This window comes from Cyprinodon tularosa, unplaced genomic scaffold (genome assembly GCF_016077235.1).
Source record: "Cyprinodon tularosa strain WSP-4 unplaced genomic scaffold, ASM1607723v1 ctg29, whole genome shotgun sequence".
Taxonomy (NCBI): domain Eukaryota; kingdom Metazoa; phylum Chordata; class Actinopteri; order Cyprinodontiformes; family Cyprinodontidae; genus Cyprinodon; species Cyprinodon tularosa.
This window is the reverse complement of record NW_024038996.1, coordinates 1,744,587-1,769,200: the sequence shown is the minus strand read 5'-3', so window position 1 is coordinate 1,769,200 and position 24,614 is coordinate 1,744,587. Positions and strand designations below refer to the sequence as shown.

Sequence of the window (24,614 nt, the reverse complement as noted above, 5' to 3'; positions counted from 1 at the left end):
TGTACTTGTATAGAGCTTTATCATGTCAGGTGACTTGACCAAAGCCCTTTACACTACATTCAGTCACTCACCCATTCGCCCACACATTAATGGTGGTGAGCTACATTGTAGCCACAGCTGCCCTGGGGCTCACTGACAGAAGCAAGGCTGCCATACACTGGCGCCACTGGTCCGTCTGACCACCATCAGTAGGCTATGCGGGTAAATTGTCTTCCCCAAGGACACAACGTTGAAAGCCAGACCTGGGGCTTGAACCGACAACCCTTCAATTTCAGGGCAAATTCCTGCATCCGACACCACTATCGCCCACGATCGGCTAGTACTTTTCACAGTTTGTCACTTACAACCAACACCTTTACCTTCAATTAATGTGAGTCTAAATGGTTGACCATCGCAAAAAAAATGAAGGAAAAGGGTACATGGTTCTCAATATTTATGTTAGTTTTGCTAATGAAAGCCAACCACCTAATAGTTAACACTTTAGGCTTGCACATCTAGACACTGAAATTTTTCTCTGCCAATTAGCTCATGCCTGATCAGATTTGTGTGGGTGTATTTGTGAACTTAAATTTTTAAGTCTTGCTACAGATTGTCTTATAGGATTGTGGTCTGGATTCTGACTGAGCCATTCTGACCAGTTCATATCGATCTGAACCATTCAACTGCAGCTCTTGCTGTATCCATGCTGCTGCTGTCCCACTAAACCATAGACATTTACACCTTTAAGGAATATCCTCTTACAAAATTTCAAATATATATCTATGTGTGTGTATGTATGTATGTATGTTTGTGTGTATATATATATATATATATATATATATATATATATATATATATATATATATATATATGTATATATATATGTATATGTATATATGTATATATATGTATATGTATATATGTATATATATATATATGTATATATATATATATATATGTATATGTATATATATATATATATATATATATATATATATATGTATAAATGCATATATATATGTATATGTATATATGTGTATATATATATATATATATATATATATATATATATATATATATATGTATGTATATATATATATGTATGTATATATATATATATATGTATGTATATATATATATATGTATATATATATATATATATATATATATGTATATATATATATATATATGTATATATATATATATATATATATATGTATATGTATATATATATATGTATATGTATATATATATATGTATATGTATATATGTATATGTATATATGTATATGTATATATGTATATGTATATATGTATATGTATATATGTATGTATATATATATGTATATATATATATATATATGTGTATATATATATATATATATATATATATATATATATATATATATATTTATATGTATATGTATATGTATATATGTATATACACTATATTGCCAAAAGTATTTGCTCACCTGCCTTGACTCACATATGAGCTTAAGTGACATCCCGTTCCTAATCCATAGGGTTCAATATGACGTCGGTCCACCCTTTGCAGCTAGAACAGCTTCAACTCTTCTGGGAAGGCTGTCCACAAGGTTTAGGAGTGTGTTTATGGGAATTTTTGACCATTCTTCCAGAAGCGCATTTGTGAGGTCGCACACTGATGTTGGACGAGAAGGCCTGGCTCTCAGTCTCCGCTCTAATTCATCCCAAAGGTGTTCTATCGGGTTGAGGTCAGGACTCTGTGCAGGCCAGTCAAGTTCATCCACACCAGACTCTGTCATCCATGTCTTTATGGACCTTGATTTGTGCACTGGTGCACAGTCATGTTGGAAGAGGAAGGGGCCAGCTCCAAACTGTTCCCACAAAGTTGGGAGCATGGAATTGTCCAAAATGTCTTGGTATGCTGAAGCATTCAGAGTTCCTTTCACTGGAACTAAGGGGCCAAGCCCAGCTCCTGAAAAACAACCCCACACCATAATCCCCCCTCCACCAAACTTTACACTTGGCACAATGCAGTCAGACAAGTACCGTTCTCCTGGCAACCGCCAAACCCAGACCCGTCCATCAGATTGCCAGATGGAGAAGCGCGATTCGTCACTCCAGAGAACGCGTCTCCACTGCTCTAGAGTCCAGTGGCGGCGTGCTTTACACCACCGCATCCGACGCTTTGCATTGCACTTGGTGATGTATGGCTTGGATGCAGCTGCTCGCCCATGGAAACCCATTCCATGAAGCTCTCTGCGCACTGTTCTTGAGCTACATGAAGTTTGGAGGTCTGTAGTGATTGACTCTGCAGAAAGTTGGCGACCTCTTCGCACTATGCGCGTCAGCATCCGCTGACCCCGCTCCGTCAGTTTACGTGGCCTACCACTTCGTGGCTGAGTTGCTGTCGTTCCCAAACACTTCCATTTTCTTATAATACAGCTGACAGTTGACTGTGGAATATTTAGGAGCGAGGAAATTTCACGACTGGATTTGTTGCACAGGTGGCATCCTATCACAGTTCCACGCTGGAATTCACTGAGCTCCTGAGAGCGACCCATTCTTTCACAAATGTTTGTAAAAACAGTCTGCATGCCTAGGTGCTTGAATTTATACACCTGTGGCCATGGAAGTGATTGGAACACCTGATTCCAATAATTTGGATGGGTGAGCAAATACTTTTGGCAATATAGTGTATATGTATATATGTGTGTATGTGGGGGTGGTGGGGGGTGTGTGTGCAAGTGCAATGTGCAGGGTTAATTTCAGCAGAATGTTGTATCTTTCTTCGGCTATTTTTTTGCTTCTATCCACTCATTCTGGATTGTAAATATGATTTATGCAAGTTGGGAGTATCTTGATAGGTTTGTGCCATATTTTTAATTTTTGTTGGATGGGTTGAATTGAGCTCCATGAGATTTTCAAAGCTCAGGATACGTACTCAGAACCTATGACTGCTTTTATTTTCTCTTTAATTTTCCCCTCGGTCTGCTGTGCTCTTAATGTTCTTTACTATCACGTTTTTTGTCTGATTGTCTCTAACAAACTTCCAAGGCCTTCAAAGAACAACTGGATTTACACTGAGGTTAAATTAGACAGAGGTGGAATCTGTTTATATTTGTAGTGACCACTGAAGCAGTTGGTTTGAACTGGTTTTCACTTAAGAGTATCAGATCAAAGAATCAAAATGTTTGTGCCTGCCGCACTTTTCTGATTTATTTATGTAAAAAGTGGTAACATTCCTCCCTGGCCCTCCATTATATCCAACTAGGAGGAAATGACTGGTATTTTTTAACCGAGAATACTGCTTGAATATTGGCATCAAAATAAAGTTCCTCCTATGTTTATTTCTTTCCAAGTTTACTGGTTTTACCTGTTTGATAAACGCTTTCTGTGGTCTGGAGGCTGCAAGTCGCCACCCTCTGTCTGCTTTCAATATGCCAGATATATCATGCAAATCCTCTTTTCCTTTGCTCAGTTTTATCAATTAACATTTCCTGCTCTATATCTTTCCTCCTCCTTCTCCCCTTCCTCCTCCTCCTCCTCCTCCTCCTCCTCTCTGGGCTTGATCTGTCCCTACACTTTCCTGTCCGCTGATCCAGAACCACACTGTCATACTAACAACTCCTTGGGGACTCTAATTCTGCTTGTCTCCATGATGTAAGTTCCTCTTCTTCCTCCTCCTCCTCTTCATCCTGGGCCTGTGGCAGTGGGTTCGCCAGGCTCGCGGACCTTTCACCTCACACCCTGCAGACCTGTCCTCCACATGCCCCCCTCCTCATTAGTGCATGCTTCACAGGTCAGCAGAGGGATAGTGTGAAGCCATGGGTGTGGTCTCAGGTGTATCTGCTCCTTTGTGGTGATGCATGCTCAGTGTTTATTCCTTTAGGACCCTGCTGGTGGTTTTGCATGTTGTTGTCCATAAAACATGAGTTGCACAAATTTCACTGCAACCCCTTTAATTTATTTGTATATTGATATGACTTTACAAAAGCTGATTTTTAAAATAAGTTGCATCAGAAAGCAAAAAAATAGATTTTTTATAGCTTTTACATCCTATTAGGCTCACAATTGATTGATTGATTGAAATATTGATTGTGCTCGTTTCCATACGAATCCTGTTTTTGGCAACAATACCTGCTTTCAATATGGGAGCAATAAAATTCCAGGTTATTTTAGAACTTTATTAATTACTATGTGTTTTGACTGTTGAGCATGGTCTATAACCCACTAACAAACTGTTATCAATGGTTTTTCTTTTAAAATCTAACCCTTTTCTAACCCTGTCACCTTTCAAGTGTAGATATGTACTAAAAAGGTTAATTATGAAGATCAAATGTGAAAGGGCATATATCAGTTTAAATCAGAGTTTATGCAAATTTCACTTTTAGATCTCACTAAAGCTCACAGCTTAATATAATTCTTCACATTTTTGCGTTTGAGATCCAAAAATATGTAAAGTATGAAAGAAAGTGATGTAAAAAATGCAAACTATAAAGTCATAAACTAAATGGCCACTTAAAAGATAAATGATATAAAAGCCCCCGGGGTTTCTAAAAGGAAGCTGCATTTGGTCATTAATCATGTAAGGAAGAGGAAGTCGGGAGAAACGTCTTAAAAGGCATAGCTTTGAGAATTAGTGAACAGCCATACTAGAGAGGGATTTAAAATAAGTCAGCCTGTGATTCATCATATTAGTGAATGACGTCTCTATAAAAAAACAATTTGCAGAACAAATCATTCAGATAGATGTAATATATGCTCCAAAACTGACCAGCATTGTACAGAAATAACCAAGCTTATTTCTTCCAGTAACACTAAATTAACTTTATGATGGAGCTCAGGGAGTCCGAAGTCTCACTCTTCCTTCACTATCAGTCTTCTTTTTATCATGAAGGTTTAAATATGCTCTTTAGGCTAATCCAGCACACATAATGGCTGAAGGGATGTTAGAATAATGATATATGATCAGACAGCACCTTCAGCTAAAGCTTAGTATCATTTCAAAATAAGGAGGATTATTATATATTTGGACAGAGCTGTTGTTTATTTAACAGAACTGTGGAGATCTGCAAGAATCTTAACATTTTGAACCTATTCTTTATTGTTACAAACATTTTTTTCTTTATAACCTGAAAATAATTATGCTCCCTTACAAGAGTTGCAGCTCCCTTGATAGTCTGACTGTTTACTCCCTGAACTTGAAGGATAAACTTTGGTGTTTCCTGCTTAGATGCTGTTTGTTGCAAAGTGCTCCTGTGTTATCATTTTGACATTTTTGGTAAAAAAAAAAAAAAAAAAAAAGATGCACAGATATGTCAGATAATTAGAATATCATGAAAAGGCTGTGTTGTCACTAATTTCAGAAAGTGAAAATCATACGTCACATAGAATCCTTCCTCATAGGGTAAGATAATATATGAAGCTTTTTTTAACCTTGATCATAATTGAGATAATAAAAAACTCAAAATTTTATGTCTCAGAAGAATTTTGTTAGATAAGCTCAAAAAAAAAAGGTTTTTAAACAGAGATTACAGGCTACAGGAAAGTATGTTCATTTCTATGTACTCGGTGCTTGGTTGGAGCACCGACCATTACTGTATCACTGCAGCATGGCATGGGGGTCGTTATTTTCCTAATTGAGGAAAAAATAATTAAAAGTGTAGCATTTTTCTTAATGGTGAATTTTTTAAGATGTATCTGTATGGTTTCTGTTAGATGTGTTACAGTATGTCAACATATTTTATTCATAAATGTGTATTTTAGAAAAAAATACAATTGGAAAAACAAATACTCTGAAATCTGATGTATGCCTTTTAAACTTTAAAACCAAATGAGATATGGTGAACTTGTAATGCTCAAAACATGATAATGTAAGCTGGCTTGTCAAGTTTTCTCTCTTTTTTTCCCTTATTCTTTTCAAATTTCCCTCTTGATCTAACTTTGAATGGAGATGTTTTTTTTTTTTTTTGCCAAATCAAGTGAACATATCCATAAAAATGAAATACGTTATTTAAAGACTGAAAGCTAAGCAAATTTAGCTTCCAGTGGAAGCAAAGTGACATGCCCATTGATTTTTAAACTTTCCTTACTAAAAAGGGACTTATTTGAATTAAAACTAAAACATTGCCATATAATATGATCTATATAATATCAGTGGAGAAGCACCAGCAGCATATTATTCTACCATCAGTTACTGTACTCTAGGCTTAGTGAATGGTTATGTTTATCCAGCTCCAAAGGAAAATAAATATTTCAGATTCATGAAAAATGTGGAAAAACATTTTGTCACCGCTTAAAGCTATATCTAAATCCCTAAATCTAAATGTAAACTTTCATTTTTAACTGTTTAAATCTTTACCTAAATAAAGATCATTAATCTAAATCTACGTATATTAATCTAAAATAAAGCAAAAGTAGTTTTTACAATCTGACAGTTGTTGACCAACCATAAAATGTGCCTTACTTTATATATTTATAAATTTATATCAGACTAAAAGTGACATTAAGCAAAATTAATATGATTACATGTAATACAAGTAACTTTTCCTTAAAAAAAAATGAAACCAATGTGGCTGCAGTATTGAATAAATACAAATGATTTTTGGATGAATAATCATACAAAACCACTGTTTGGATCTAAGAAAGTCATGTTACTCATTAGATTCTGTCTTCATCATGAGCTTGTTTCCGTTTAAAAGGTCTGCTAGTGACCATCACACAAGTCAGGAAGATTACCAGGCTTGATGTTTTCCATATGAGGCGATTAAATTCAAACTCCTTTTTTTTATTCCACTTAGTCTACTTTTGGGCTGTGATATATATATATATATATATATATATATATATATATATATATATATATATATATATATATATATATATATATATATATATATATATATATATATATATATATTTTACATTTTCAGTCTATTAGAGGCTGGATTGTTTTTTTTTTTTTTTTCTCAAAGTTGATCCAGTTATTTTCTTGCAGACTAATAAGTCATCTTTAGGTGTAAAATATTTAGATAACTGAAGGTAATTCTGTGTCTCCTGTCTAAAGTTTCCAAATCTAATTTCCTAATCTAATTTGTTTTTTTCTCTTATTTTAAATTAACTGTCATAACCTCAAATAATGGCATAATTAAAACTGTCCTAAATTTAATTTGACCAAGAAGACATTCTCCATTTTTATTTTACTAAATGTTTATTTATTTAGATACATTTAAGAAGTTCTCACCATACAACAGGGCTAAAGGTTTTTCTGACTTTGGCCCTGATTAAAAAAAATTAAAGAAAAGACAGAACAAGTAAATGATCTGTAAACTTATGCCCAAAATTATTTAAACATAACAATCAAAATTATTTACATTAAATCTGATAGCTTATGTTTGACTGTATATGAGTTGGGTATTTCGCACATGTTATAGCAATTTAAAAGGAGTATATGGAGAATTTAATTTGTTTTTACCTACAGTAAAAGAAAAAAAACTTGAGAATTGTCTTTATTGAGGTTACGGCATTTAAATCCTTCTTACAGTTACTGACCATTTATTTCATTGCATATTCCCCTTAGTATTTTTGAAAATTCCCCTTAATGGTGACTTTAAGGTCTGAGGGCCTCTTTTCCATCACCCTCCTCTTTAACTCCCTAAAGTGACCCGAGCTGGGATGCTTCATGGTTTTTAAAATACTTTCTGAAAGAAGAAACATATTGGTTAAATTAAAAGATTAAAATAAACCCAAGTCTAACCTTTTTTTTCAGTCTTATTTTATCACACCAAACCATTTATTTCATGAATATTCATCCACGCTGCCTTTGGTAGCTCACAGTTGCTAGTTGTATTTGTTCTACATATAAACAAGCTGGGAGGTCTGCAGAAAGAGCCAGGGAGCATTGAGACACCTTGAAATTGTATATTATTATTATTATTTTTTTTTTATATATATATAGCTCCTCTTCTAACATGTTTGTTGTTGTTTTTTTTAATCATGCTGGAAATGATGGGATGGTTTTTTTTTTTCACAATGTTCGGATGGTGATATTTTAGGTTTGTTTTGTTTTTTTTGCCATGAAGGAAAAAAAAGTTTCTGACTATGTGGAACAGAGACCTGCGATGTGATGTGTTGCACCAAGATGAAAACTTATTTTAAAAACTAATTTAACAGGCTTTCCTGCTCCCATATCTCTGACTGTGGTTCGTTATTGTATCATTCATCCAGGTCTCCATAAAGGTATTATTTCTTAGTCTGTTTCTGCTTTGTTGTATTGATGTTACCTGCTTCTCAGTTAAAATGCACAGTTCTGTGAAAAAGTGTTCAGGTCTTTACAGATTTATCCTGTTTTTCCTCTTTAGTCTTAAATTTTCAGATCATCAACCTAATATCAATATTAGATGGGAAAAAATATCCAAACCTACTTGACCCTCTGTAAGAAAGTCATTTTACAAAATGCATCTAAACAAATTCAGAGAAACACAATAAGTCAACATCCACAACAAGTAGAAAACAATAAACTTTTCCAAGATTAACCAGTAAATTTGATGAAAACAATATCTAGGGGCTTCTTTTTTTGGATGTGAACATCCAAAAACTTTGAGTAAAAAATCTAAGGCTGCGTTTCAGAAACAGAACATCATCCCATCTTTATTTTACATAAAAATACTTTCAAGATCTGAAACATTATGACAAAAGAGCAAAACCATAATTAATCTTGAAGGTTAAAGACACACCTTCACTGCACTTTAACATCCGTCTAGGAGCTGTCACTGAATTAGGCCACTGGTTGAGTTGTTGAGGCAGTGAAAAAGAATTGGTTATGGGGACGATTTGTTTCTCCTGTCCTCTTTTTCTGGCTTCCTTGGCCTATTTTACGCCAAGTAAGCAGCCTCTCTCTCTATGCAGGGACTAGATTCATCCCACTCTTCCATCCTCTCTGTATGTGTGAACGTTTTCAAACCTCCTGCCTAATTCTACATTAAACATCTCACCTAATGTGAACTACTACATTAACTGAACACAAAGTTGAGATTTTACTAACGTCGTCTCATTCATGTTCCTCAGTTTCAATCTGTTCACCTTCCTCTTCATCGGTCAGATGGTACCCTGCAGATACCCTGTTGCCCTTCTTCTTCTGATGGCTCCTTGTCATTGGCAGGACCTCCCTCGTTCTCCGGTGGCTCCGCCTTTGGACTCCTGCTTCCTGAGGCCGCCCTGCCCAGCTAACCGCCGTCCCCCCTCACGCTGGGCCGCACACTCCCCTTCCTCTTCCCCCAAGTGGAGCGAGGGCACGAAGAGGAGGTTCACCTTCCCGCCAATGGGAGAAAGAAAGCCCATTCTAGAGGGAGAGGAACCAGCCTGAAGGCTGCCCAAATCTTTTTCTCCCTTCTGTAATTTAAGCCTGAAGAGACCCAGTACCTCAATAATGCCCCCCCAAAACTAGATACCCATAAAATATTGCGCCAGAGCAGGGGGAAGGTATCTAATAAGTAGCACCAGCTGATCATTAAAGAAACCAGGACTGTTTGGAAGAATCGGGAATGTACTGTAATATCAAATGTTGGCATTTCCATGAGAGGTGCCTGTGTGGGTTCACCTCAATAATAATAATATCACAAAAAAATGTCATTCTTGCAGTTATTCAATCCAGAAACAAAACGTGTGGATTTTTACCCACAGAGTGAAATATTTCACATATTTCTATTCATTTTCATTATTATTTTCATATATATATATATATATATATATATATATATATATATATATATATATATATATATAAATTTTGTTTTTAGCTATGACCTTGATTAAACTCCTAGTGGGGGATGCCAGTGATTGTCTGCTGGCCAGTGACAAGCCAACAATCCTCCCCTTGATTGCCTTAAAATTGTAACAAATCTAAAATTTCTTTATTTTTTTTATTTGATCTAATTGATATTCTTTTTTCCAACATATTTAAGTTTGGTTCTTCATTAGTTATTAGCCAAATTCATCCAAATTGAGAGAAAGAAGTTCTTTGAAATGAGCCACTCTGTTGTAAAGAATCTCTATGAGCATAACTGAATTGAATCAATGGCACAAATTCATTTTTTTGACGATATTTTATTCATTGAGATGGATCCGTATGTTTAGGTTACTCATTACCCCCCATATTTAAATGTATTCTCTTTGTATTTGAACCTTTTTTTCAGAGGGAAAAAACGGGTTCGCTGAACATTGCACTAGGAACGCTTTATTTTTCTCACATTCTCCAACATTATTTCCTGTATCTCTACATGCTGTTTTAATTAACATGTCTCTCAAACTCACCTTTCTCTTTCAGAGTGAAAAATAGAAACAAAAGGACAAACGTGAGAAAATTCCTTTGCGTCATCCTTCCAAACTGGAAAAGCCCCATGATGTCATTTCTGATGCTAATGTCCTGATTTATTTCCACGTTAAGATGAATGTCCGTCTCATGTTGATAAACCTGAAGAAAATAATGCATAAATGGAAGGCGGGGGAAAAAAAGTTAAATACTTGCATGCCTTTTGAACACTAGCACTTTAGTGCATGTACATTCGAGCTCTCGTCTTTTGTGGTCACTCGGCTCGGCTGTGAACACTCATTCCAAAGGGAAGTCTGAGCTGCTTTTGTTGTCACATGAAACACCAGTTTTTAAGTAAATTATTGTACCTTATAGGCTGTCTTTGGTACTGTTGGATATTAACTCTTTTTTTTTTTTCCACAAGAGAAATGGATTCTGAAAACAAATTATGAATGTTTTAAATGGAAAGTCTGTGTCAAAACAAGAAGTCTAATAATCTATTGTCTTATGTAAATAGTAAATGGTAATAAACAAGAATGTGTATTTACAAGTCCCCCTCAGTTTTTTGGTGATTATGTTTTGAATCTGAAGCTTCTTTACTAACCTCAAACCTATAGTATTATCTTTCATTGTTTGGCTAATTAGTTCGAAAACGTGTGTAGTAATATTACATTATCTTAGATGATTATTATGTGTATAATTTATGGAAATTTAATCTGAATTCTTTACCTTTCTGTGGGTAAATCAGCCTTAAAGTAACAATAATTCATGTTTTTTTAGATAGAAAGACCAAAAAGAAACATCTTATCTTTGAAGTAATCTTTTTTGATGGAATAAGGCATGACACTAAGCATTTTCTCTGCATGTACGCCTATGTGACTAGCTGCCAGTCGGGCTGCAACACCTCCCTCCCCATAACATGCCACTACTAACTCAGGGCAGAGCAGCTAATTTAGACTTCTTTTGCAGGAGAGCTACTCAAACTGCTCTAATAAGTAAACATTCTGGTAAAAGTATTAGCCGTAAACATACACTGTTTGATACTAATGGTGAAACACTTTATTAATTGCTCAGGTAGTGTCAAACAGTACACCTGTCAGGGAAATTTAGCTTATTGCTCCTTTAAGACACAAAGAGAGATGGATTTTTTTAGATGCTCTTTAGGTTATAATTCTTTTAGAATCAACTCAAATAGATCAGAAAAAGAATCAGCAGGAGCAGGGTAACCAATGGGTTCGTTAAGGCAAAATAAATGACGGTTCCCCCTTCATCATTGCTGTGAGGCATTTGTTTGTTAATTTATACCTTCCAGAAGGATGTTTTATATCCCCTTTTACAACTAGGGATTTATAAGTTATATACGTTTTTTTGCACGGTATACTATTATTATTAGGCTACAGCTAGCCCGCTGGAAAAGATCTGGTAACCCCACCAAAATAAATAAACAAAATTAGAATAATCCTTTTTCATCAAAGTTAATATTCTTAAACACGTGGAGCACAACCAGTTCAATTAAAAATGTATTCTATATTAAAAAAAAATTGGAAATGGTTACAGATATACACTATAATTAGCACCTCTTCACTTTGAATTTTTATGAAAGCAGTACTTATTTAGCTAATTTTAATTATCAAATATTTAGACCTAAGATAATTGAAAATATCATGTGGTGTGATGTATTATAATGTATTTTCTGCCATTATTGTCATTATTTCATATCTGATTTGCAGTGCTGTAATTTCAAAGTAATTTTATGATGATATTCACCGGGGGGGACTTTCTCAACTTTGATTTAACTTGAAAATATAATTTGAGTCAAACAATCATCTGGTGAATCACAGCAGAGAGCTTTCTGTGATAAATATGTCCTAAATTGGTCATATCTGTGCTAAACTTAGGATTTGTATGATTTACTGCTGGGGTTTTTTTTATTGCACAAATACGTTTTCCCCCTACTGTTGTATATGCAACATTGTACTTAATTTCTAGAGAACACAAGAAAAAAAATATGAGTTAATTTATATAATGCATGTAATTTAAATAATTACAGGTAATACTTGATTTATTATTAAATTACTTAAAAAATAACCTTACATCTACTATCCAGATGTCACTGGTGAATTCAGTAACTTCACTGTTTTTCCTAGATTGGGAAACAAAATCCAGGAAATCGATTTTAACACGTCATATTACACTATACTCTCTGCCTCTCTGCATTTTTTGTATATTAATTGATTAGCAGAACACCAAATACGCATAATCCATGTTATTGTTGACCTTTGCAGATTAGAGAGTGGAGAACACATCTCTGCTTTTATTTGCATCTTTGTGCGTTAAAAGATGTAGGAGCAAAGGATGATCAATAGCACCCTCAGTTTAATACTTAGCCTCCCTTTAGCACCAGCAGAGAAAAGGAGCCGCCCATCCTAAGCTGTCACATTTTAAGTAAGTCAAAGGATTGAAAGGAACAAATGGAACCAAAAAAAAGAACAAGACCTGGATTTAAAAAGTATCTGTTTATCCTCAGGTTACTTTAAAGTACAACTTAAACAAATTCACTTTTAAAAATGACTGAAGGGAAAGTTATTGAAAAACAACCCTGTCTGCAATAATTCAAAACTACATTGATCTACTTGTTGAAAAGTGTAATGGAGTTTAATACATATAGAATACATAATAATGTTTCTAAGGGTCTTCAAATAATAAAGGTTTTCTAGGCAACAGCTTTACATTCTAATGTATTTAAAACTAAGGAGGCAATTGAGACCAGAACTTAGACCCAGCTTTAATCTGTAAGCATTTAGAACCAAAGAAATGCCTTCATTCAGTCTGACACTGGCTGCTCTATTGGCTCCTCAGTGAAACTGGAGTGAATCTGTGTATTTCCCACTGCGGACAGTCTGGGCCACCTGATAAACGGCTAACTCTGTTGCCATGAAGGTTTCTGTGAAACTGAAAATGATCTTGGATAGAAACTCCCCTTATTTCATTTGCTACGCTTAAACCAAGGGGTTCTCAGCATAGTGTGTGTAGGAAAAACAAAAAAAAAGATTAAGGTATTGCCATCTCAAGTTATTAACGGCAAAATGAATAAAGCAAGCCTAGATTACTAATCTTATTAGAGATGTCTTGTTAAATGTAAATTATACTGGATTCAAAGCTCTTTTTATATAAAATTAAAGCTGGTAGAAGTTACCAATTATCTGGTTAATTGAAGAATAATTAGTGTGTTATATTAGACTTATTTCATATGCTTATTTTTATGTCTGACTATAACAAAAAAATAATCCTTATACTGGCTTGTATGCTCCTTTAAAATAGGTTTTAGTTTACAAATAATGTTGAATTATTTCAATGTTTTAAAGTTTTAAATGAACAACATAAGGAGCTGTTCAGCATTTGGAGAATTGAACTGGACCATAACAAGTCAGCAAGATTTTATTTGGATTTCCATGACTGGACCTATGGTTCTATGAGGTTATTTCTAAGTGTCCTTGAGAAAAGCAGGTAACATTCAACATCTAAGGAAGGGTGGCAGAGAAGAACATCAAATGACACCATAGACATTAATAAATGAGCTCCTGCTCAGATCATTTATCATAAACCTAAAACACACCCATAGGAGACCAGAAAAATGCTTTAGATTCAGTTCACAGCAGATTTGAACCCTGTGTCTTTTAAATGAGTTTGTGTTCACGCTGATCCGTGACTGTGCCTACAGATTACAGTGCAGAGTGCAGGATTACAGTGGGTCAGGGGGGACAGACACAGAGAACATAAATAAGAAGATTGCATCCTCTCAAAAGTCAAATCCTCTTTCATTATGGTCATACATGTGCAATCTGATGCATGTATGTCACGCAAGATACAGACCTCTAAGATACACTTTGCGAGTTATTATATAATGGGTTTAACACAAGTGAACTAAACTAGAGTGAAAGAAGAAGGGACAAGGATGTTATGAAAATGGTTACCCACAACTTAAAGTACCCGAGTTGCACGATTTAGTTATCTAACATTTATATCTACATGATCTCATATACGTCCCTCATTAATCATTAAGCCTATTGCTAAAATAAAGGAAAATGATCTGTGGTGGCTGCAGAGGTGGTGCAGGGGAGGGGATAAGCATGTGATGCATGTGTCCATGTGCAGAGGCTTTGGTCCTCAGTGTTTGTCATGATCTTGGTGCTAATGTCTGGTCTGATTACTCATTTCATTCACCTGCCTTACTCCGCCCAGTTTTGATTACCACTCATCTGATCCACCTGATTTAATCTCTATTTAACCAGCCATCAAACCAGTCATCAGTGATAGATTATTCAAGCCTTTGATGAGAGTTCTATAGTGTTCCTGTGTGTTGTCCTGAGCCGCTCTGCCTCTGTACCTCTGAGCCTGCCTGTCCCCATTCTGATCACTTTGTCTTCGGACTCCTGCTCGATACCGAACTTGGAACTGATTCCTGGCATCGTCCTTCAGTACCTCTTCATCTCTATGATCTCCTGGCCCTGAATCCTGAGCATGTCCTCGAGACACGCTTTGGCTTCGCCTTCTAGATTATCCTGCCTTACTTCATCTGCTCGGTTCTGATCTCCAGGCTGTTCTCCAGTCTCCGGGACTTCAGCGTCTGGAACTCTCTGGGCAGTTCCCTCAGCATCTTGTTGTCACCCGATGGCTGGAACCAACCTCATCCTGGCACAGACCACCTCACGTTCATTATCATCCTCCGCCAGATAGACATGGTCACTAAGCTGTATTCCTGCCTTAGAAGCTGACACTGTCATCTGCAGTTCTGTTTTAAAAGAGCATTTTGTGAAACCTGCCTCTCCGCCATCTGAATATCATAAAGACCAAGTAAAATAAAAAAAAATATCTCAGGAATGAAGTTCTGCAGAAGTTCAAAGTAGAGCTGAGTTATAAAAGAACCCAAACTTTACCTTTTGATTTCATCATCTGAGAATATACAGAGCTTGGCATGACTGAAAAGCACTGAAATCAAAAAGCTGTAAGAAGTTCAACTTCTGTTTGTAACAGACCATGTAGAAATGCAGCAAACTTGTAAAGTAATGTGCACCGGTCAGATGAGATCTAAGTTTGAATTTTGGCCCACATGCAAAACACTGTGTGCATAGAGGTAACACTGCACATCCTCTGAAAATACAGACCCCAGCAGGAAACATGGTAGCAGTGTTGAAGGAGCTGGTCAGAGATGCTGGGAGGATGGATGAACCAAGAGTCCAAATAAGGAAGAAACCCTGTAAGAGCTGCAGTTTTTAAAAGATTCATGTGTTAAAATGTTGTAAAATTGTGTTAAAATCAATTTAAAATCCAAACCTGAGTTTAACTGAGTATTTGAGGTAAGACATGAATAAAGATGTTTACAGAGTATTCTCTTAGTATACTATGTGTATTCTATGTGCTCACAGTATTTAATCTGACAACATCTAAGATATTCTACTCAAAAGAATAGGGAAAACAATCTGCGGATTTCTGTGGAAAAAGTTAAAAAGTATGAATGCAAGGCACTATGGTCAATTATCAATTTTATTATGTATTTAGGTGTTATTGTCAAACCCACATCAAATAGCTTCTTATCTTTATGCATCTTCATCAAAAGCAAGAGAACCTTGTTCTCACGTTCATCAGAGGGAAGAGGAAAAGAGTAGTTGTTTTTTGTTTTGGTTTTTTAGCCTTTACAGTTTGAAATCAAATGAGTGAGTGAAAAACTTCTTCAGAGAGCTTTGGGAAATTAGAGGGATTGATAAATTGATAAAGCAAAGACTAGAGGAGCCTAGGATACCTATAATGAATAATGAATGCTTCCCCAGCTGCAGGCTGAAGCTGCTGATGTCTCTGTGTGGGTCAGCAAAGTTAGGAAGATGCTCTGCTTTTACTTTCAGCTGCCCTGAGAGGAACCCACCACTGCTGAATAATTTACACTGAATCCTCTGTTCACTCAGAGAAGAACGCTGATGCTATCTGGAGACGGGTCTGCTCCTTTTATGTCAGATGTCAGCAGCAGCAGGAAATAGGTCACACCTACAGAAAGAAATAAAGATAATATAGATGAGACTAAGACCTAAGCTATTGTTTTTTTAACTTTTAGTTGAACTCTGTTAATATTTAATATTTGTGTTTTTGCATTGTAAGCAGTTTATATCATTTTAGTTGTAATCTTAAAAAAATGCAAATTATGATTTGATACCTCAACCTCATCAAACTGCCACCTTAACAGGGTAGAGGGGTTTCAGTGCCCAGTGATTCCAGAGGCTATGTTGTTGAGGGTTTAAAGGACCCTGTTCATTCTCCCAGGCAAACATACTCTGGGTGACAGGTAAGAAAGAAAAAAAAAAGAGTGGTTCAAAAAGCCCCTATGAAGACCACAAAATCAAGGCATGTGATGCCTCCCTGTACGGCAGAGCAGGGACCTAAACCTAGGGCCAAGCTGGGGGTTGGGGTTCACCAGCGATCAACTGGTGTTCGGGTTCTGCCTCTCGGGACCTGGCCAGGCCGTTCCACCACTACCTGCAGGAGAAACCATGAGGGACCTATGCAAAGCGGATTGGGCAGCAGTCAGAGGGGGGGCCTCATCCATCCACAGATGTTAAATTGGCTCTGGAGATGTGGAATGTCACCCCACTGTGGGGAAAAGGAGCCTGAGCTGCTGTGGGAGATCAAGCAATACTGGCTAGAAATAGCCAGGCTCACCTTCACTCAGAGCCTGGATATGGCCGACAACTCTGTGAGAGAGACATGGTGGGCCTGTTTGTCTCCCCTAGGGCCTGTGTTTATCCCAGCAGATGAGAGGGTCCCACCCCTGCCTTCAGGTAGGGGTGTGAGGTCTCTGACTGTTGCTCCAGCCAATGGTTTGAATGGCAGTACAGAGTACCAGACCCTCTTAGCATCCCCAGGGGGCAGCATAGAAAGGGCCCCCCACATTTTAGGAGGGGTAAGCTGTAAGCATTTGCTTAGCAACCACAAAAGTAAACATTCAGACAGCAATCTCAGTAGATGTTGGTCAGAGTCATAAAGATTTATTAATACCAAGAAAACCTTCTACCAAAAAAATAAGGGCAGATTTGACAAAAGCTTTGCACTAATCCACAGGGGAAAGAGTGCCAGGCTAGGGAGAGGCTACAGCAGACAGTGGCAAGCAAGAGAGGCTAATTGCGGTGGATCAAGGGAGCACAGCGGAAAATCGTATAAGTCCACCATGTAAACAAAAAGCACTGAAGGAGGGGGAGAGGTTACGGCTGACCAAGGCTAGTGTTTGGCTAAATGCAGGCAACGGAAGGAGTACAGCGGTGGATCGGAGAAGGATCCAGACAGCGCAGGGGAGAAAGAGGAAGAGAAGTATGGAATTGGACGGTGTCTGCTCTGGAGGTAGGACAAAGAAACAGTTCTTCTCGAGCTAAATTGAAACAGCTTTTTAAAAGCAACAAACAAACCTCTTCAGGGAATTCCCCACTTCATCCTTTGTCTATATTATTTTCCCTGTCTTCCACTGTGATTAAAAAAGCTTGTTTTCTTTAAAGGAAAAGTGGCATCAGCAAGGAATAATCAATGGATCAATATCTATACCTAAAACTAATACGTTTGTGGTGATTTAATTAATTTAGCATTAATCAGTAAAAAAGATAAAAACAATAACTTTTGTCATGATCACCGCATCAGGGACTGGCCGTTTTTGCCCAAATATAGTTACACCTCACTCCTTACATTTTCCGGCAGTGATGTCACGAGCGCCATTCTCTCCGCTTTGTAAGCAAAATCAGTGGGAACTACTACACACCCCTGCAATCAACAACAATTACCTAAGATTTCGAGGGCTTCTGCATTGAAAATCTATAGTTATTCTGACGCAATACATCGGATAAAAGTGACAAAAAAATTAGCTATTTCACCTTTCCAATTAATGATCCACCACAGGTAGGTCGTTGGATTGTCAACTTGAAAAGGGAGGATTTGCTATGAAAAAACACGTAATATGTAGCCAACATTCCAAAGAAGAATGTTTTCAAGATGACTTGGATAATAGAGCGTTGTGACAAACACCAGATCCAGCACTGGGACTTGCTCAACAGCCGATACCGCACCGTGACGTCACAAACCGGTAGGTGGCAGTGGTGTTCTTTGACAAACATGGATGTCTCCAGTAAAGCACATTTAAATGAAAATTACTCTTAATTAAAAAGACTTTAAACAGTACCGGTATGTAACAATTTCATATTTAAATTACTTTCAGAAGTTTGGATTCTGAATTTGACCGGATTTCTCCTTTAAAATAATCTCATCTCCCTCGATCCTGTATCTTGAGTTGTGAGTCATTGCAAAGTAAACCAGCTGAACTGTCTTCCTGTTTCCTGCTAACTTTTCAGCTAGTAGAAACTATCAGGCTATTTTACCAAAACCGTTTTTGTTTATGTCCTATAACTGTTTTTAATGGACACCCTAATGCCAGTCAGAATGCAGTATTCATCCAGACAATGTTTTACCTAATAATGACTTTTATTTCCAACTTTAGCCTGAAATTGTTTTGCTAGTAAGATGAAGAGTGCAGCCTCAAGAGGTGAGGTTTCCTGCAGAGTTTCCCCGGAACAAGCACGCGTGTGTGATGTATAGGGCCCTCGTGGATCACTATTTGTACATGTAACATGTTAAACATATGCGTGAGGAAGAGATAATGAGCGTCTGTATGAAGTAAAGCTGCTCATATAAGTATTTATTGCGTGTGTGGACTATTTTCAAAATAACACCATTGTGATTTGTAATTTAAATGGTGCATAACCACAGAGTTGTTTTTTAACCCCATGCTATCGGCAGCTGACCCCCTGTAGCTCTGTCCATGGTGCCAATCCAGACATCAACCATTATACATTAACTGTCTTTTCAACAGGAGTTTGATTATATTAACATAGTTTTAATACATTTTTTTGAAACTATATTGCCTTAACAGTCTGAAACCCAAAGAAATCCCATCTTAATATTGCTTTTGTTTCATTTAAATTTCCTTTACATAAATTCAACCACATATATCTTAAAGAAACTCCTCCCACATCCAACAAACTCCCACTTGAGCACTGCAGGCATGGAGGATTTATCCCAGCCCTGAGGCTTTTTGATGAGTTTTTAACCTCTATCTCTCTCATAGATTTCTCATAAATCTCTCATAAATTTTGTTTTAGTTCCATGAAAGATTGCAGTCATGCAGCTTCGGTTTGCTATTGTCTTGTATGAACCATATAGAACCCTCAGATCATCAGAGACCTGTTCTCTCCGAGGGCAGCATCCCACTTCCATCCTCCTAACTGAAAAAATTTAACTACTTACTACATTTGTGCTACTAGCATGAAGACTGCTCTCATTGTTTTTTTCCTCTGCTGAATAATCTAATTTCTTCCTGTGTGGCAGAGTGGTTTTCCTGGAAAACATTTATCAGACATCCTGTGTTCTCCACTAATGAGCTACAGTATGATTCATCAGTTTGAAGCATGAAACATTACTCTTACACCATGTTTATGACATATAGTCAGATGTACTGTGTTTTTGCTTGCATCATTTGCAGCTTTTAGATGTTAAGAAATAAATATTTTATCTTTATCTGATTTTGAGGTTTCACTGTTTTCTTCTGTTAAATAATAAATGGCCTTTACTTGTATAGCGCTATTTCAATATAGGAGACTTGACCAAAGCACTTTACACTGCTTCAGTCATTCACCCATTCACACACACACACACACACTGATGGTGGCGAGCTACATTGTAGCCACAGCTACCATACAAGCTTGAAGTTGGAAGGAAAATAATGCATGGTTTAATTTATTTATTTATTTGCCAATGAACAAATAAACACAGTGGGACACATCTGTATTCAGTTCCCAATAATAAGTACTCTACTAATGTTTTTGGAGTGTTCCTGTCAACAAAGCCGCATTAGAAAATGTAACAGAAGAAAACCTAAGTTATTTAATGATTATAAAAAAAATTCTGATTGCCTGAATATTAGTCTGGATTTTAACCACTGTGGTTTGTCGGCAAGTAGGATCCCCTTCTTTCCCACAAATGGAGAAAGCTTAATTTGTGTTTGCTGTACAGTGACAGCTTAACGGTACATGCTGACAGGTTGCCTTCGTCCCCAAAACAAAGTGTAGCAAAAAAATAAAATGCACCTCGTGTTATATAAGCAATCTAAGGCAAAACATTAAAAAACTTTGGAAATTCCTCCAACTCCTCTGTTTTTTGATCCATTAGGGGGTTTAGTTAGTTCTAGGCCCCTCTAGCAGGGGATTTTACGGTTAATGTTTTACAGCACTGAGGAAGGCTCAGATATAGGGTATATTTAGAAGGATAATCCTTCCTCAGCGTGTTCATTAGATCTGGGGAGAGAAAAGTCAGGATCTAGAAAATATCAAAGTGAAGCTTCAAGCTAATAAACAGTGAATTTGGTTGCTGTGAATCAGATCACATTCCCACTCGGGTGATGCCATTTGGATTTTGCACTGGAAAAAACCTTTCAATAAAATTAAGTTCTTGATTTCAACTCTTCTGGTTGTGTGCTTCACATCAATCAAACACACTGAAGACATGGGACATGTTTTTGCCCAACTGTACGACAGACTCAGGATAACTGTAACAAATCCTATATCTGATGACACCCATCATGGTGAACTTCCAAAAAAACTACCGTACAAATGTGAACTGATTAAACTTTACTCTATTGATCACACATTGGAGGAATTTATCTCTGCATTTAAGCCATCCCCTTGGGGAGCAATGGGCTGCCATCGTGGGGTGCCCTGGGAGCAGTGTGGGGTTAAGGGTCTTTCTCAGAGACCCAGAGTGGCAGTATGCAGAACTATTAGTCCAGCCACGTGTCCTTATCTACTTTTTGCGTCACTTTTGTCTTCCTTTCATAAAAAAAAAGATGTGAAAGGGAACCAACCTTTAGGAGATCTGGATAATAAACTCTGACATCCTGTACTGTATCTTCAAAGGGTCAAGATAAGGTTTTTGCAGGATACTAGGGTAGTAAAATCTGCTTAAAAGCGGCCACGATGGCGGGGGAGTCAGCTCACATGAGGGTCAACATATTCTAAAGCATATTCTTCTAATTATTAATAATATATATATAATAATGCCCAAAATGTTCTACAACAGGCTAACTGGTTAGCGTATTGTTCTGGTCCTGTGGCCTACAGAAGCTAGTCACTGCTCGCTTGTTGGTTTATTATCTGGTGAATCTGATTAATTGCATTGCTCCCATCACACTGCTGTTGATTCAGTGGTAATTGTTGGATAATTTAGTGAATAATAATATAGGGAAATTACCTAAAGATTCTACGGAACAATAATTATTGTTACATTGACCAATAATGGGGCAATGAGAGTGAGACCTGGAGGGGCGTGGTTGGGAGGAATGGCCGCCCCGATCTGAACTCGAGTGGTGTTCTGTTGTTGGACTTCTGTGCTCGTCATGGATTGTCCATAACGAACACCATGTTCAAGCATAAGGGTGTCGATATGTGCACTTGGCACCAGGACACCCTAGGCCGCAGTTCGATGATAGACTTTGTCATCGTTTCATTGGACTTGCGGCGTATGTCTTGGACAACTGGGGTGAAGAGAGGTGCGGAGCTTTCCACTGACCACTACCTGGTGGTGAGCTGGCTCCGGTGGTGGGGGAGGATGCCGGTCAGACCTGGCAGGCCCAAACATGTTTTGAGGGTCTGCTGGGAACATCTGGGGGAGTCCCCTGTTAGGCGGGGCTTTAACTCCCATCTCCTGCTAAACTTCGAACACACCCCGGGGGAGGTGGGGGACATTGAGTCCGAGTTGACCATGTTCCGTTCCTCCATTGTCGAGGCGGCTTATCTGAGCTGCGGCCGCAAGGTTGTCGGTGCCTGTCGTGGCGGCAACCCTCGAACCCGTTGGTGAACACCTCCGGTGAGGGATGCTGTCAGGTTGAAGAAGGAGGCCTATCGGGCCTTTTTGGCCTGTGGGACTCCGGAATCAGCTGATGGGTACCGGCGAATGAAGCGGCATGCAGCTCGGGTGGTTGCTGAGGCAAAAACTCGGGTGTGGGAGGAGTTTGTTACACCAACTCTGCTGCTGATTAATAATGTTTTCCAGTGATTAAAATAAGTTAATCATCATTGTGAATTTATCTAAAGAAATAATTAAAATCAATAATTTTTGCTACATCAAGGAGTCATTAAACTTGCTGATATATATTTTTTTTTTTTTTACATTTTTAGAAACACCCTTAAAAAATGACTTAGACTTCCACAAACTTCTTGGCTTCAAATTGTGCTTAAAAGTTAGTTAATAAGCATTTGGATCTCACTCTTGGTGAAGTGTAGGACTATAAGAGGAGATTTCCAACATGTTTGCTGTGCTGCAAAGATGATCATCTATGATGTGTCTTGAAAATTCAAAAACCCAAAACATGGGCCAATCACACATATTTTTTTTAAGAGTAGTTCTTTAATTTATGTTTTAGATATATAGGCACAGAGGCTGGGACAACTAACATTTAAAAATGAGTAAAAGTATTTTAAGTTTCCCTGAAGATCCAATGAAAAAGGAGCCCTGCTGTCTAAAAAACTCAAAGACAAACCAGGACACATTTTAATGAGAAGTTTTCGATTGTCTTCAAGCAAATTAACATCTTCCTGCTGCTCCTGAAACAATCTGTCAAACTTGAGGCTTGAATTACCAACGCCTGCAGCTTTTAGCAAAAGCCTCAACCAGACAATAAGCAGAACAGTTGGACATGAGGTTGTTATGGCAACGATACAAACCATCCACGGGTTTGGACAGAGACAAATGAAGAATCAGCAGCCTGGACGACCTATTAGCTATCTGTTAGACAGCGGCTCACACTGCGGACGCAGCAGGAGCTGTGAAAACGTTCACGCTGGGATAGCAGCAACTCCTGCAGAAGCGCTCCATTGTGGCTTTATGTGTAGACAGAAATCTCACCAGATTCCTAAAAGTCAACATAACTAATGGAAAACTTAATCAAATTTAAAAACAAAAACAGTTATTTATAGAAGCTCCTGCATGTAGAATTTTGCTAACCATGAGAAAATAGATAAGATGTTCATGTTGTTTTCAAAACATACAGGAATGACATGAGATCAGCATTTCAGGCAGCAATAAATACCTTGCTTCGATTTCTTGTGGCCTAAAAGAGCTGAAGCAAAAGTCAAATGTTCATTATTTCCTCACAAGATGTGTCTCTGGTCAAACAGACCTGAATTAGAAGGGTTAGCTCCTCAACATGTAGGCAGATTCTCCTGAGTCCTGCTACTCATCTTATAATTTCATTAATATCTGTAACAGAGATATCCAGATACACCGCTCTTTAAGAATTGGGGTTTTTCAACTGTGTTATAGGAAGATCAACAGGACTCATGGTTGCAGCCAGATTTAAGGTCTCTATTTCTTAGGAATAAAGCCATATGCATAGTTGTTGGTTCTTTTTCTCTTATACTCTAGAGTTTTTGGTAGTAATTTCAAGTGTCCTTAGAAACTCAATTCCTCGTTAATAAACAGGTTGATTATTTAAAGAAACATCTAAAAGTTTTTCTTAAAGCTACAGTGTGTAATAATTACATGGATATACAGTCAGAAATGTAATATATTATACATAACTATGTAATTTATCATCATCTACGAGCTCAGCCTCTTAACCTTAATATTTGCGTTGCCTTAGAATTCGTTATTTATAATTACATAGGAGCGGGTCTCGCAGCCGTGGAGGCAGACATCTTTGCGCTACGGCAGCGCAGAGCCAACAAACTAGCGATTGCGAGATCGCCAAAACGTCACAACGATGTAGAAAAAATAACGGGTATATTTATTATCTTAAGTCTACATGAAACCTATACCCTACACAGACTAATGAAATACTATCTGTAAAATTATCTATGTAAACAAACCTCATCACTTGAGAAGGTAGGTGATGCGGACGTCGTGGAAGACATTTTGTCCCGTAACGCTCGCCGTACTGTTGGAGGGGAGAAGCGGTGGGGGGGAGATGTTCATGTTGCTGCAGTCTACAGTCTGACCGCTAGATGTCGCTAAAAGTTACACACTGTAGCTTTAAAAGATTAATCTATACCTTGTTTTCTGATTAACAAATAGTTACACATTATATATGTTAAATTCGTTTTTTTTCTTATTGTGAGGGAAAATTTTGTTGATTTTTACGGCTTTGGTTCAGATTTGCCCATGAAACTATCACATGTAAAATGCCCAGTGAGCTCCAAGTTCAGTTACACCATCTGTCTTTGCTATTCATGAAGGAACACAAAAGAAAACCTTAATTAAGTGCCTTA

At 37.3% G+C, this 24,614-nt stretch overlaps 1 protein-coding gene across 4 annotated transcripts in view; it reads left to right on the top strand.

Annotated features, from left to right (window-relative positions):
• The window catches only part of LOC119787170 (microtubule cross-linking factor 1), a 103,572-nt gene extending 92,750 nt beyond the window's left edge, over positions 1–10,822 (top strand). For 2 of the 4 annotated variants that reach the window (XM_038290817.1, XM_038290816.1), the window contains one exon: positions 9,124–10,822. In XM_038290817.1, coding sequence (XP_038146745.1) covers positions 9,124–9,327 — 204 coding nt within the window. In that variant the 3' untranslated portion in view covers positions 9,328–10,822. Of the gene's footprint in view, positions 1–3,565; positions 3,624–9,123 lie in introns of all 4 variants that reach the window. The other 2 variants (XM_038290818.1, XM_038290819.1) reach the window with 2 other exon arrangements.
• The last annotated feature ends 13,792 nt before the right edge of the window (positions 10,823–24,614 follow it).